We start from the raw sequence: 13,411 nt of genomic DNA on the forward strand, positions 1-13,411 counted from the left end.
CAAAGTGTGATTAATCTGACTTTAAAAGTGTATTGTTTGACAGCATTACTAATAAGGTCTCGGTAATATTGATTGATTGATTGATTGATTGATTGAGACTTTTATTAGTAGGTTGCACAGTACAGTACATATTCTGTACAATTGACCACTAAATGGTAACACCCGAATAAGTTTTTTCAACTTGTTTAAGTCGGGGTTGATCAATTCATGGTATAAATATATACTATCAGCATAACACAGTCATCACACAAGTTAATCATCAGAGTATATACATTGAATTATTTACACTATTTACAATCCGGGGGGTGGGATGTGGAGGGGGTTGGGGGGGGGCGGGGGTTAGGTTTGGTTGACATCAGCATTTCAGTCACCAACAATTATATCATCTGAGAAATAGACATTGAAACAGTGTAGGTCTTACTTCGTAGGATATGTACAGCGAGCAGTGAACATAGTGAGCTCAGAAAGCATAAGAACAAGTATATACATTTGATTATTTACATTTGATTAATTACAATCCGGGGAGGTGGGATGTGGTGGGGGGAGGGTGTTAGTCTAAATAATAAACTCATTCAATTTCTACAACCTGCTAAGGGCCATTAGCATACTTGCCAACCCTCCCGAATTTTCCGGGAGACTCCTGAATTTTCAGCGCTTCTCCCGAAAACCTCCCGGGACAAATATTCTCCCGAAAATCTCCCGATTTCCAGCCGGAACTGGAGGCCACGCCCCCTCCAGCTCCATGCGGACCTGAGTGACGAGTCGACAGCCTGTTTTCACGTCCGCTTTCCCACGATATAAACAGCGTGCCTGCCCAATCACGTTATAACATCTACGGCTTTTAGAGAGTGCACAACTGCGCACACAACAAGGAGACGAAGCAGAATAACGAGGAAGATACAGTCATGGCGACGCCGACGACGAGTAAGATGAAGAAATACGCTTATAAGTTCCAAAACGAATGGAAACAAAAATTTCAGTTTATCCAGGACAGTTCGAAGGGGAAGGGGTATGCTGCCTGTAAATTTTGTAGAACAGACTTCTCCATTGAACACGGTGGCCGCAGCGCAGCACCGGTCACAGCCCAGTATTATGGGCCACCTCGCTAAATGGAGACCCGAGGGTGTAACTTATGCCGAGACAAAGATGGCTATGCTGATAGCTGGAAGCAACATCCCATTCTCATTTGCGGATGTCTTCAACAAATCCGTGAAGGATATGTTCCCGGATTCAGAGATCGTTCGCCAGTACGCAAATGGCAGAACAAAGGCTACTCAAATAGTGAAAGGTAAGTGTTTTTTTTTTTTTTTAGTAAGCAGCAAGCTGTGCTTCTGGCTGCAAAGCATTGCACTTTCAAGTACAACAATGAGTAGATGAGTGTTATGTGTGTGTATATGTGTAAATAAATGAACACTGAAATTCAAGTATTTATTTTATTTATATATACATATATATATATAATAAAATAAATAAATATATATATATATATAAATAGCTAAAATTGACTGAAAGTCAAGTATTTCTTATATATATATATATATTAGGGATGTCTGATAATGGCTTTTTGCCGATATCCGATATTCCGATATTGTACAACTCTTTAATTACCGATACCGATATAAACCGATACCGATATCAACCGATATATACAGTCGTGGAATTAACACATTATTATGTCTAATTTGGGCAACCAGGTATGGTGAAGATAAGGTACTTTTAAAAAAAAATTATAAAATAAAATAAGATAAATAAATTAAAAACATTTTCTTGAATAAAAAAGAAAGTAAAACAATATAAAAACAGTTACATAGAAACTAGTAATTAACTGTTAAAGGTTAGTACTATTAGTGGACCAGCAGCACGCACAATCATGTGTGCTTACGGACTGTATCCCTGCAGACTGTATTGATATATAATGTAGGAACCAGAATATTAATAACAGAAAGAAACAACCCTTTTGTGTGAATGAGGAGAGAGGTTTTTTGGGTGGGTGCATTAATTGTAAGTGTATCTTGTGTTTTTTATGTTGATTTAATTTAAAAAAACAAAACAAAAAAACAAAAAAAACACACAAAAAAACGATACCGATAATAAAAAAAACGATACCGATAATTTCCGATATTACATTTTAACGCATTTATCGGCCGATAATATCGGCAGGCCGATATTATCGGACATCCCTAATATATATATATATATATATATATATATATATATATATATATATATATATATATATATATATATATATATATATATATATATATATATATATATATAAGAACAACATTAAATTGAGCTACAGCTGCATGAACAACATGCGACAAATCATTTCAAACCACAATAAAGCAATTGAAAAGGAGCCGCCCACCACCAGGCAGAACGACTCCAAAACCGACAAAGACTGTAACTGCCGCAAGAAACCTGATTGCCCTCTCAACGGGGGGTGCTTACAATCATCAGTTGTTTACCAAGCAAAGGTAATACGCAAGGACATTAACACATCCGACACATACGTAGGATTAACTGAGGGAGAATTCAAAACCAGATGGAACAATCACAAGGCTTCTTTCAGATGCAAAAGACTCCGGAACACTACAGAACTCAGTAAACACATTTGGAATCTCAAAGACAATAATGTTGAATACTCTATAACATGGCAAATTCTTGCATCCAGCACACCTTACAACAGTGGTAACAAAAGATGCAACCTATGCTTAAAAGAGAAACTGTTTATCATATACCGTCCAGACTTGTCATCCCTCAACAAGCGCAGCGAAATTGTATCAGCATGCCGTCACAGAAGGAAACACCTCCTAGGTAACACATGAGTCAATCACCACGCCCCCACGCCTGCCTGTACCCACCCGCTCTGTGCCCTATATAAACCATGGTATGTGAATGCTTCCATTAATATATATATATATATATATATATATATATATATATATATATATATATATATATATATATATATATATATATATATATATATATATATATATATATATATATATATATATATATATACACACACACTACCGTTCAAAAGTTTGGGGTCACCCAAACAATTTTGTGGAATAGCCTTCATTTCTAAGAACAAGAATAGACTGTCAAGTTTCAGATGAAAGTTCTCTTTTTTTCTGGCCATTTTGACCCCACAAATGTGATGCTCCAGAAACTCAATCTGCTCAAAGGAAGGTCAGTTTTGTAGCTTCTGTAACAAGCTAAACTGTTTTCAGATGTGTGAACATGATTGCACAAGGGTTTTCTAATCATCAATTAGCCTTCTGAGCCAATGAGCAAACACATTGTACCATTAGAACACTGCAGTGATAGTTGCTGGAAATGGGCCTCTATACACCTATGTAGATATTGCACCAAAAACCAGACATTTGCAGCTAGAATAGTCATTTACCACATTAGCAATGTATAGAGTGTATTTCTTTAAATTTAAGACTAGTTTAAAGTTATCTTCATTGAAAAGTACAGCGCTTTTCCTTCAAAAATAAGGACATTTCAATGTGACCCCAAACTTTTGAACGGTAGTGTATATATATATATATATATATATATATATATATATATATATATATATATATATATATATATATGAAATACTTGACTTTTGGTGAATTCTAGCTGTAAATATACTCATCCCCTCTTAACCACGCCCCCCCCCCCCCGACCACCCCCCCATCTCCCAAGTTCGGAGGTCTCAAGGTTGGCAAGTATGGCCATTATCAAACAAGCGGCGGGCTGAAACTGGCCCCCGGGCCGCACTTTGGACACCCCTGCTTTATGTTTCAAACAAAAAATTGTTTTCATTTTCAATCCTTTTTTAAAAATGCTCCAGGGAGCCACTTGGGCGGGACTAAAGAGCCACATGCGGCTCGAGAGCCGCGGGTTGCCGACCCCGCTTTACAGTATATCTATTATTTTCAGTTTGGCCCCAATTCATCGTGATCGCATAAGACTTTTGTTACTGTCAAAATAATGCGATAATATCAAATCCTAGGTATTGTTTGCCAACTTTATGAGTTATTTGAGGAGGTCTACAGTAAAGTTGCTTGAGAAGTTTTCACAGGAGGGAGGTGGAGCCTCAGTGGTGAAAAGTGTGCAGAGAGAGAGGGAGGATGAAGGAGGAGAGGAGGAGGAGGAGGAGGAGGTGCCACAACTTGGAGGAGGCGGAAAGAGCATCGACTGTGAGGGGGGAAAAAAGAGGTGAGAAAGTGCAGGCACAGACAGGAGCTGTTGCCCTTCAGTCGGAGGGCTATCTGGAGCTCAAACAAACAGCGACTCCTCCGCACTGACCTCCCCCGAGGGACGCTCCGCGCTCTCCGGGCAGCGGTCATGGCCACGCCGGAGGGCTGCCGCTGTCGGGCTGCCAGCGTCCGAAACAACAACAACAACAGCAGCAGCATTCTCTACAGCATTTTGAAGAGCGACCGGGTAGAAGAAGAAGAAGAAGAAGAAACGCTCCACAACTTACTTCAAAGGACCGCCTCTTCCGGGCCGGCCTGGCAGCAGGAGCCTCCCCGGCACCAGCAGGCGTGTTCGTGCGGGGCGACGCGGCGCCGGGGGGTCCTCCGCTCCCCGCAAGTGACGTGCAAAGCCGCGTCTGCCATCCTGGTCAAGACGCTGCGCTTCGTCAAGAACGTCCCCTGCTTCCGGGAGTTGCCGGAGGACGAGCAGGTGGTCCTGATCCGGAGCGGCTGGGCGCCCCTGCTGGTGCTCGGCCTGGCGCAGGACCGCGTGGACTTCGAGACCACGGAGACGCTGGAGCCTAGCATGCTGCAGCGGATCCTCACCGGGGAAAAGTCCAGTCCGGGGACGGCCCAGAGCGAGGCGGCGGCGTCGGCTGCCGGCCCGAGTCGAGGCGGAGGTGTGTCGGTGGCGGACATCGAGACCATTAAAGGCTTCCTGAAGAAGTGCTGGAGTGTGGACATCAGCACCAAGGAGTACGCCTACCTGAAGGGAGCGGTGCTCTTCAATCCGGGTACGTCAATCAGTGGGTGGGCACATTATCGTGACGGTGCCCCCAAATATATAGCGTATTTTTCTAAATATATTACGTACATTTTGCAATATTATTAGTGTGTGTGATATTATTAAAAATAATAAAATGATTTTAAAAAAGTTCATTATAAGTGGTATTGTCTGAACTTCATTGGCCATAACATTAGGTACAGCTGCAATTGACCTGGACAAAATAGGGAAAAATATTGTACAAAAGTGCATTAAATTAAAATATTTTTAAAAATATGTTACGGAAATAGTGCAATATTATTAGTGTGTGTGATATCATTAAAAATAATGTAATGATTAAAAAAAGTTCATTTAAAGTGGTATTGTCTGAACTTCATTGGTCATAACATTAGGTACAGCTGCAATTGACCTGGACAAAATAGGGAAAAATAATTTACATATTGTACAAAAATGCATTAAATTAAAATACTTTAAAAAAATATGTTATGGAAATAGTGCAATATTATTAGTGTGTGTGATATTATTAAAAATAATGTTATGATTTAAAAAAAGTTCATATTAAGTGGTATTGCCTGAACTTCATTGGCCATAACATTAGGTACAGCTGCAATTGACCTGGACAAAATAGGGAAAAATAATTTACATATTGTACAAAAATGCATTAAATTAAAATATTTTTAAAAATATATTACGGAAATAGTGCAATATTATTAGTGTGCGTGCTATTATTAAAAAATAATATAATGATTTTAAAAAAGTTCATATTAAGTGGTATTGCCTGAACTTCATTGGCCATAACATTAGGTACAGCTGCAATTGACCTGGACAAAATAGGGAACAATAATTTACATATTGTACAAAAATGCATTAAATTAAAAATATTTTTAAAAAATATATTACGGAAATAGTGCAATATTATTAGTGTGCGTGATATTATTAAAAAATAATATAATGATTTTTAAAAAAGTTCATATTAAGTGGTATTGCCTGAACTTCATTGGCCATAACATTAGGTACAGCTGCAATTGACCTGGACAAAATAGGGAAAAATAATTTACATATTGTACAAAAATGCATTAAATTAAAATATTTTTAAAAAATATATTACGGAAATAGTGCAATATTATTAGTGTGCGTGATATTATTAAAAAATAATATAATGATTTAAAAAAAGTTCATATTAAGTGGTATTGCCTGAACTTCATTGGCCATAACATTAGGTACAGCTGCAATTGACCTGGACAAAATAGGGAAAAATAATTTACATATTGTACAGAAATGCAATAAAGTAAAATATTTGCAAAAATATATTACGGAAATTTTGCAATATTATTAGTGTGTGTGATATTATTAAAAATAATATCATGATTTTTAAAAAGTTCATATTAAGTGGTATTGCCTGAACTTCATTGGCCATAACATTAGGTACAGCTGCAATTGACATGGGAAAAATAATTTACATACTGTACAAAAATGCATTAAATTAAAATATTTTTTAAACTATGTTACAGAAATAGTGCAATATTATTAGTGCGTGAGATATTATTAAAAAATGTATATTAATGTTTGCATTAGGTGGCCATGACAAAACATGGCAAACATTTTTTACATAAATAGTTAAAAGGCGTTAAATGAAAATATTTGGTGTGTTTTTTCTAAATATATTACGTCAATTTTGCAATATTATACGTGTGTGTGATATTATTAAAAATAATATAATGATAAAAAAAAGTTCATATTAAAAGTTAAAGTACCAATGATTGTCACACACACACTAGGTGTGGCGAAATTATTCTCTGCATTTGACCCATCACCCTTGATCACCCCCTGGGAGGTGAGGGGAGCAGTGAGCAGCAGCGGTGGCTGCGCCCAGGAATCATTTTTGGGGATTTAACCCCCAATTCCAACCCTTGATGCTGAGTGCAAAGCAGGGAGGTAATGGGTCCCATTTTTATAGTCTTTGGTAAGACTCAGCCGGGGTTTGAACTCACAACCTAAGTGGTATTGTTGTGTGAATTTCATTGGCCATAACATTAGGTACAGCTGCAATTGACCTGGGAAAATAATGTACAAAAATGCATTAAATTAAAATGTTTTTTAAAATATGTTACGGAAATAGTGCAATATTATTAGTACGTGACATATTATTAAAAAATATATGTTAATGTTTGCATTAGGTGGCCATGACAGGTTCACCTGCAAAACATAGCAAACATTTTTTACATTAATAGTAAAAATGCGTTAAATGAAAATATTTGGTGTACTTTTGCAGTATGATTGCAACATGATTATTACGTGTAATATTATTATAAACGTTCATATTAAGTGGTATTGTTGTCTGAACTTCATTGGTCATAACATTAGGTACAGCTGCAATTGACCTGGAAAAAAATACAAAAATGCATTAAATTAAAATATTTGGCATATTTTTAAATATGTTATGGAAATATTAGTATTTGTGATCTTATTAAAAATATAGTAATAATAAATTAGAAATAGTTTAAGGAGTATAGTCATTTAAACTTCATTGACCATAATATATAATTGAAATTAAGTTAAAAATAAAGAATAAGAACTTAATATTACTCAATGTTTGTTTGAAGGACAATTGTGCTCTAAACTTCATTGGCTATAACATTAAGATACACCTGCTCAACCAACAACCAAATATAGCCAAATAATACAACATTCCACGAAATGTATATGCAAAAATGCATACCACGGAAATTATTTTCTTCCCTAATTTGTTTTACATGTATATTACAACATTAATGGTATGTGTAATGTTACAATTTACATAGTGCTTATTTTGAAAATTGTCATTTTATAAATCTTACAACTTTGTGTGTCTTGACATAAACTTCACTGGCCATGAGGCTTTAGGCCAATTAAAAAATATATATATTTTCGTTATTTTCTTCAAAATATCTGCCCTAAATATTACATTCTCAGTTAGCTAAATAAATAAGTACATTTACTGTACATACCATACCCCAAGACCATATTCAATGTGTCACATAATTGCAAAAATGCATGAGATACATTTAAAACAATCTAACATAACGTAACAATATTTTTAATATTTGTAATATTATTAAAAATAATATGTTAAATTAAAAAAATCTACAAATGAGCTGACTTAGGGCGAGAAGCGGGGTTTACCCTGGACCAACAACAGTTCTCACAACTCTTGCATTGGATCAAGGTGTACCTAATGTTTTGTCCTGTGACCCAATGACCCAGCCTTCTCCAGTTGCAAAATCTCTAACAAGGTACCTTCCTTGCAGATCTGGAGGGCCTCCGCTGTTTCCCGTACATCCAGTCCCTGCGTCGCGAAGCCCACCAGGCCCTCAACGAGCACATCAGGCTGATCCACCGCGAGGACACCACGCGCTTCGCCAAGCTGCTCATCGCCTTGTCCATGCTGCAGTCCATCAGCCCGTCGGTGGTGGCCCAGCTCTTCTTCAAGCCCATCATTGGCAGCATTAACATCGAGGAGGTCCTCATGGAGATGTTCTACGGGAAGTAGTAAGGACCGCGACCCTCCAGCTGCCGCAGTGGCTCCTATTGTTGGAAGGGAAGGACTGGATTCGAAAAAGGGACTTTGAAAAAAAAAAAAAAAGAAGGAATAATTGACACAAGCTGTAGTGAATGTTAAAAAAGTAGAAGCAGCTTAACTTATTTGTTTTATATAAACTATTTTTCTAAAATGTCTCATTGAAGTGTTTTTATCCCCCACGGGTGTCAGCTGACCTCAGGTCAGTACTTGCTGACACACTTTTATCGCCTATCTCACATTTAGCCAACTGTGGTCATGCTGAGTCAGGCGAAGAGTTTATTGATGTTTTGATAAAAGTCCACACGAACACTTCTCTAAGACAGGATGTCTTATATTCTGCTAAACTAACGATGTGAACTTTGGGTAAAGCTGCACACGCAATTCCACCAAGATACAAGAGCATTCATTATTCATCCTCATTATCTTATAAAAACAGAGTTTTTGATTTAGTGTGCAGGTGTACTTAATGAAGTGTCCCCTAAAATGTATATTGTCTATAAATACAGACACACAGTTAGTTGTTTAGCAGTCAGCTCCACATCACACATGTAGTACATAATATACATACATATTTCCATTGAACAGTCTTGTGCTCAATGGCAATATTATTATTTCACAAAAAAGAAAAGAAAATTGAATTAAGAAAACAAAATTAAATTAAATTAAATTAAGCATATCTCAAAAGTGCAATGGGAAGAAGTGTAAACTTTTTGAATCCCCACCTTTTTTTTTTTTTACATAGTTACTTTTTTACAATGTGCTTACAATTCTCAATATATCATCATCACAGAGAGTGACATCATCACACCCCATGTGGTGCACTTCCGGTGTAGCTGCAGATTAAATTGAGAACATGAAAGCAATCCTTTTCTCCCATCTGGTGGTAGAACGTGGTATTGCACGTGAAAAGCCCCACTCCTCTCCACCCCCTTTGCACTAAAGATATGCTTATTCGTGACTACGGTGCTCCTCTCCTCAGCGGGGCCTATTTTCTCTTCAATTAAGCTCTTAATTGCTGTGTGTAATAAAGAGTCTATTAATCTGCTGTCTTCCAATAAACCTCCAGCTGTCTGCCACAAAGGCTGCCAACATGAAAACAGTCACCGGCTCAGCTTGTGGCTTGACAACACGCGGCGAGGCCTGCATGAATGAAAAACATCTACACATTGTTGGCAGAGACACCTTAATCACTTCCTGTTCACACAAAAATAGATACACGAAACTAGGACTATCCGACTAATACTAAAACACGTAAAACACTGCGTTTTTAGGGACCTACTGCAAAAACGCAAGTCAAGGATGTAAATGGTCCGTTGTTTGTAAAGACCTAATGCAAAAAAGACTAACCAAAGATCATTTATGTGACATGAGTGCACTGCTGTTTATAAGTGAATCATGCAAAAATTCTCATTAAAGATCTTCTATGTCAGTGTTTTTCAACCACTGTGCCATGGCACACTAGTGTGCCGTGAGATATTATCTAATTTCACCTATTTGGGTTAAAATATTTTTTGCGAACCGGTAATTATAGTCTGCAAATTATGTGTTGTTGTTGAGTGTCTGTACGGTCTAGAGCTAGGCAGAGTAACCGTGTAATACTCTTCCATATCAGTAGGTGGCAGCCGGTAGCTAATTGCTTTGTAATTGTCGGGAACAGCGGGAGGCAGTGTGCAGGTAAAAAGGTACCCGATACTTAAACCAAAAATAAACAAAAGGTAAGTGCCCCTAAGAAAAGGCATTGAAGCTTAGGGAAGGCTATGCAGAACAAAACTAAAACTGAACTGGCTGCAAAGTATACAAAAACAGAATGCTGGACGACAGCAAAGACTTACTGTGGAGCAAAGATGTACATGTACATCCGAACATGACATGACAATCAACAATGTCCACACAAAGAAGGATAAAAACAACTGAAATATTCTTGATTGCTAAAACAAAGTAGATGCGGGAAAATATAGCTCAAAGGAAGACATGAAACTGCTACAGAAAAATACCAAAAAAAGAGAAAAAGCCACCGAAATAGGAGCGCAAGACAAGAACTAAAACACCACACACAGGAAAACAGCAAAAAACTCAAAATAAGTCACATCGTGATGTGACAGGTCGTGACAGTACACCTACTTTGAGACAAGAGCTATATTGATGCATGCTTGGTTATGGTTTAAAGTCATAGCCAACAATTGCGACAACGACTTTTTACTGTCAACTGAGTTTCGTTTTTTAATGATTTCCGCTGGTGGTGTGCTTCTGGATTTTTTCAATGCAAAAAATGTGCCTTGGCTCAAAAAAGGCTGAAAAGCACTGCTCTGACAGGAGCACTTTTTTTTTGTATTTGGGGAGCTACTGCAAAAACACAAGTCAATGACACTCTATATGACATGGTTGTTGTCAAAGACATAACGCAAAATTGCTTGTCAAAGATAGTCTATACAACATGAGTGGTCCACTGTTTTTAGGGCACAAGACCTACATCAAAAACGCAAGTCAAAGATCCTTTATACATGTTTTTAGGAACTTAGAGCAAAGATGCTCGTCTAGGGTTCTTCATGCGGCAAAAGTGGTCTGTGTCTTTAAGGACATAATGCAAAATCTCTAGTAAAAGATAATCTATACAACAGGAGTGGTCTGCTGTTTTTAGGGACTGGACCTACTGCCAAAATGCAAGTCAAAGATCCTCCATATGACAAGAGTAGTCGGCTGTTTTTTAGGGCCGACAGCATAAATGCCAATCAAAGATGCTCTATAAAACAGGCATAGTATGCTGTTTTTTAGGACCTACAACGAAAATGTTATAGTCAAAGATCCTCTATGCGACATGAGTAGTCTGCTCTTTTTAAGGACCTAATGCAAAAACACAGGTCAAAGATCCTCTACATGACAAGAGCAGTCTGCTGTTTTTAAAGATCCAATACAAAAACACAGGTCAAAGATTCTCTACATAAGTGGTTCTCAAACTTTTTCCACCAAGTACTACCTCAAAAAATACTAAGTTATTCAAGTACCACCATAATGTCCAACATTTAAAACTAGTAGCATAGCAGGCCCAAGTATTCATTAAAACAAGGCAGATATTTTATTTAACAAGTATTTAATATTTTGACCACTGTAACATGACACACAGTTTGAATGAAGAAAAATAAAACACTGTACTTTAATCAAGTGATTCTTTGACGTACCACTAGATGGAGCCCGCGTATCAATATTAGTACCTGTACCACAGTTTGAGAATCACTGCTCTACGTGACAAGAGTAGTCTGCTGCTTTTTTTTAAAGACCTATTGCAAAAACGCAATTCAAAGATCTTCGATAACACAGGAGTAGTCTGCTGTTTTAAGGACCTAATGCATAAACACTAGTCAAAGATCATATATCTGACAAGAGGATCTTTGGTTCCTGTTTTTGACTGTAATGAAAATGATACGAAACAGCAGAGCACTACTGTCATACAAAGGATCTTTGAATTGCATTTTCAAACAAGTCCTCCAGATCAGTGTTTTTCAACCTTTTCGGAGCCAAGGCACATTTTTTTAATTGAAAAAATCCTAAAGCACACCACCAGCAGAAATCATAAAAAAATGAAACTCAGTAGCCGATATTGACAATAAAAAGTCGTTCTCGCAATTGTTGGATATGAATTCAAACCATAACCAACCATGCATCACTATAGCTCTTGTCTCAAAGTAGGTGTACTGTCACGACCTGTCACATCACGCTGTGACTTATTTTGAGTTTTTTGGTGTTTTCCTGTGTGTGTATATATATATATATATATATATATATATATATATATATATATATATATATATATATATATATATATATATATATGCGTTTTAGTTCTTGTCTTGCGCTCCTATTTTGGTGTTGATTGTCATGTCATGTACGCATACTTTGTGGACGCCGTCTGCTCCACACACTAAGTCTTTGCTGTCTTCCAGCATTCTGTTTTTTGTTTACTTTGCAGCCAGTTCAGTTTTAGCTCTTAAGCTTCAATGCCTTTTCTTAGCGGCACTCGCCTTTTGTTTATTTTTGGTTTAAGCATTAGATACCTTTTTACCTGCAAACCATCGTCGTCGTTCCCGACATCTACAAAGCAATTAGCTACCTACTGCCAACTACTGATATGGAAGAGTATTACACGGTTACTCTGCCGAGCTCTAGACAGCATAGACACTCAACAACGGCACATTTGCGGATTATAATTACTGGTTTGCAAAAAATATTTTTAACCCAATTAGGTGAAATTACATAATCTCTCACGGCACACCAAACAATATCTCACGGTACACTAGTACACTGCTCTATATGACAGGGGCACTCTGCTGTTTTTAAGAACCTTCTGCAAAAGAACCAAAACAAAAGATCCTCTACGTAACATGAGCGCTCTGCTGTTGTTAAGGAATGAATACACACACAAAAAAACTGTTCTCGTTCAACTTAGTGTTATTTCCTCTCTGCAGGGACCAATACAGATAATGAGTTGTGTTGAAGTAGTATTGTTTAACCATCCTAGACACTCTGTGTATGAGAGAGAGAGAGAGAGAGAGAGAGAGAGAGAGAGAGAGAGAGAGAGAGAGAGAGAGAGAGAGCGAAGCCCCCAGACGATGGCGCTGTTTGGCAAACAAACAGTATAATGAAAATAGCAACAACAACAATGGTGCATCACTAGATGCCACAAAGCCAGCTTGAGTTCAACAGGAAGTAGCAGAGAATTTGAGAGATCAAGAGCCCAGCAACACGTTCCTATGGTCTCACCTGCAGACCTAAAGAGCAATGAATGTTCTCGGTAGAGTGGATGGTCTCACCCTGCAGACAAAAGGGGAAGATCTGAGGGTAGAACTTCTGCTCCTTCACATACAAGAA

General features: G+C 37.6%; 1 protein-coding gene across 1 annotated transcript; it reads left to right on the forward strand.

Annotated features, from left to right (window-relative positions):
* Window positions 1–4,150: 4,150 nt before the first annotated feature.
* On the forward strand, window positions 4,151–9,232 carry nr0b1 (nuclear receptor subfamily 0, group B, member 1). The gene is made up of 2 exons (XM_062061397.1): window positions 4,151–4,999; window positions 8,277–9,232. The coding sequence occupies exons 1-2, from the start codon at window positions 4,354–4,356 to the stop codon at window positions 8,516–8,518; spliced, it is 888 nt and encodes a 295-aa protein (XP_061917381.1). The 5' UTR covers window positions 4,151–4,353; the 3' UTR covers window positions 8,519–9,232.
* The last annotated feature ends 4,179 nt before the right edge of the window (window positions 9,233–13,411 follow it).

This window comes from Entelurus aequoreus, linkage group LG10, assembly GCF_033978785.1.
Source record: "Entelurus aequoreus isolate RoL-2023_Sb linkage group LG10, RoL_Eaeq_v1.1, whole genome shotgun sequence".
Classification (NCBI taxonomy): domain Eukaryota; kingdom Metazoa; phylum Chordata; class Actinopteri; order Syngnathiformes; family Syngnathidae; genus Entelurus; species Entelurus aequoreus.

Excerpts from the sequence above, each read along its gene's own strand:
- nr0b1 (XM_062061397.1), top strand. The coding sequence starts at position 4,354 with ATGGCCACGCCGGAGGGCTGCCGCTGTCGGGCTGCCAGCGTCCGAAAC. Across the intron at positions 5,000-8,276 it reads AGCGGTGCTCTTCAATCCGG|ATCTGGAGGGCCTCCGCTGT; the intron begins GTACGTCAATCA and ends CCTTCCTTGCAG.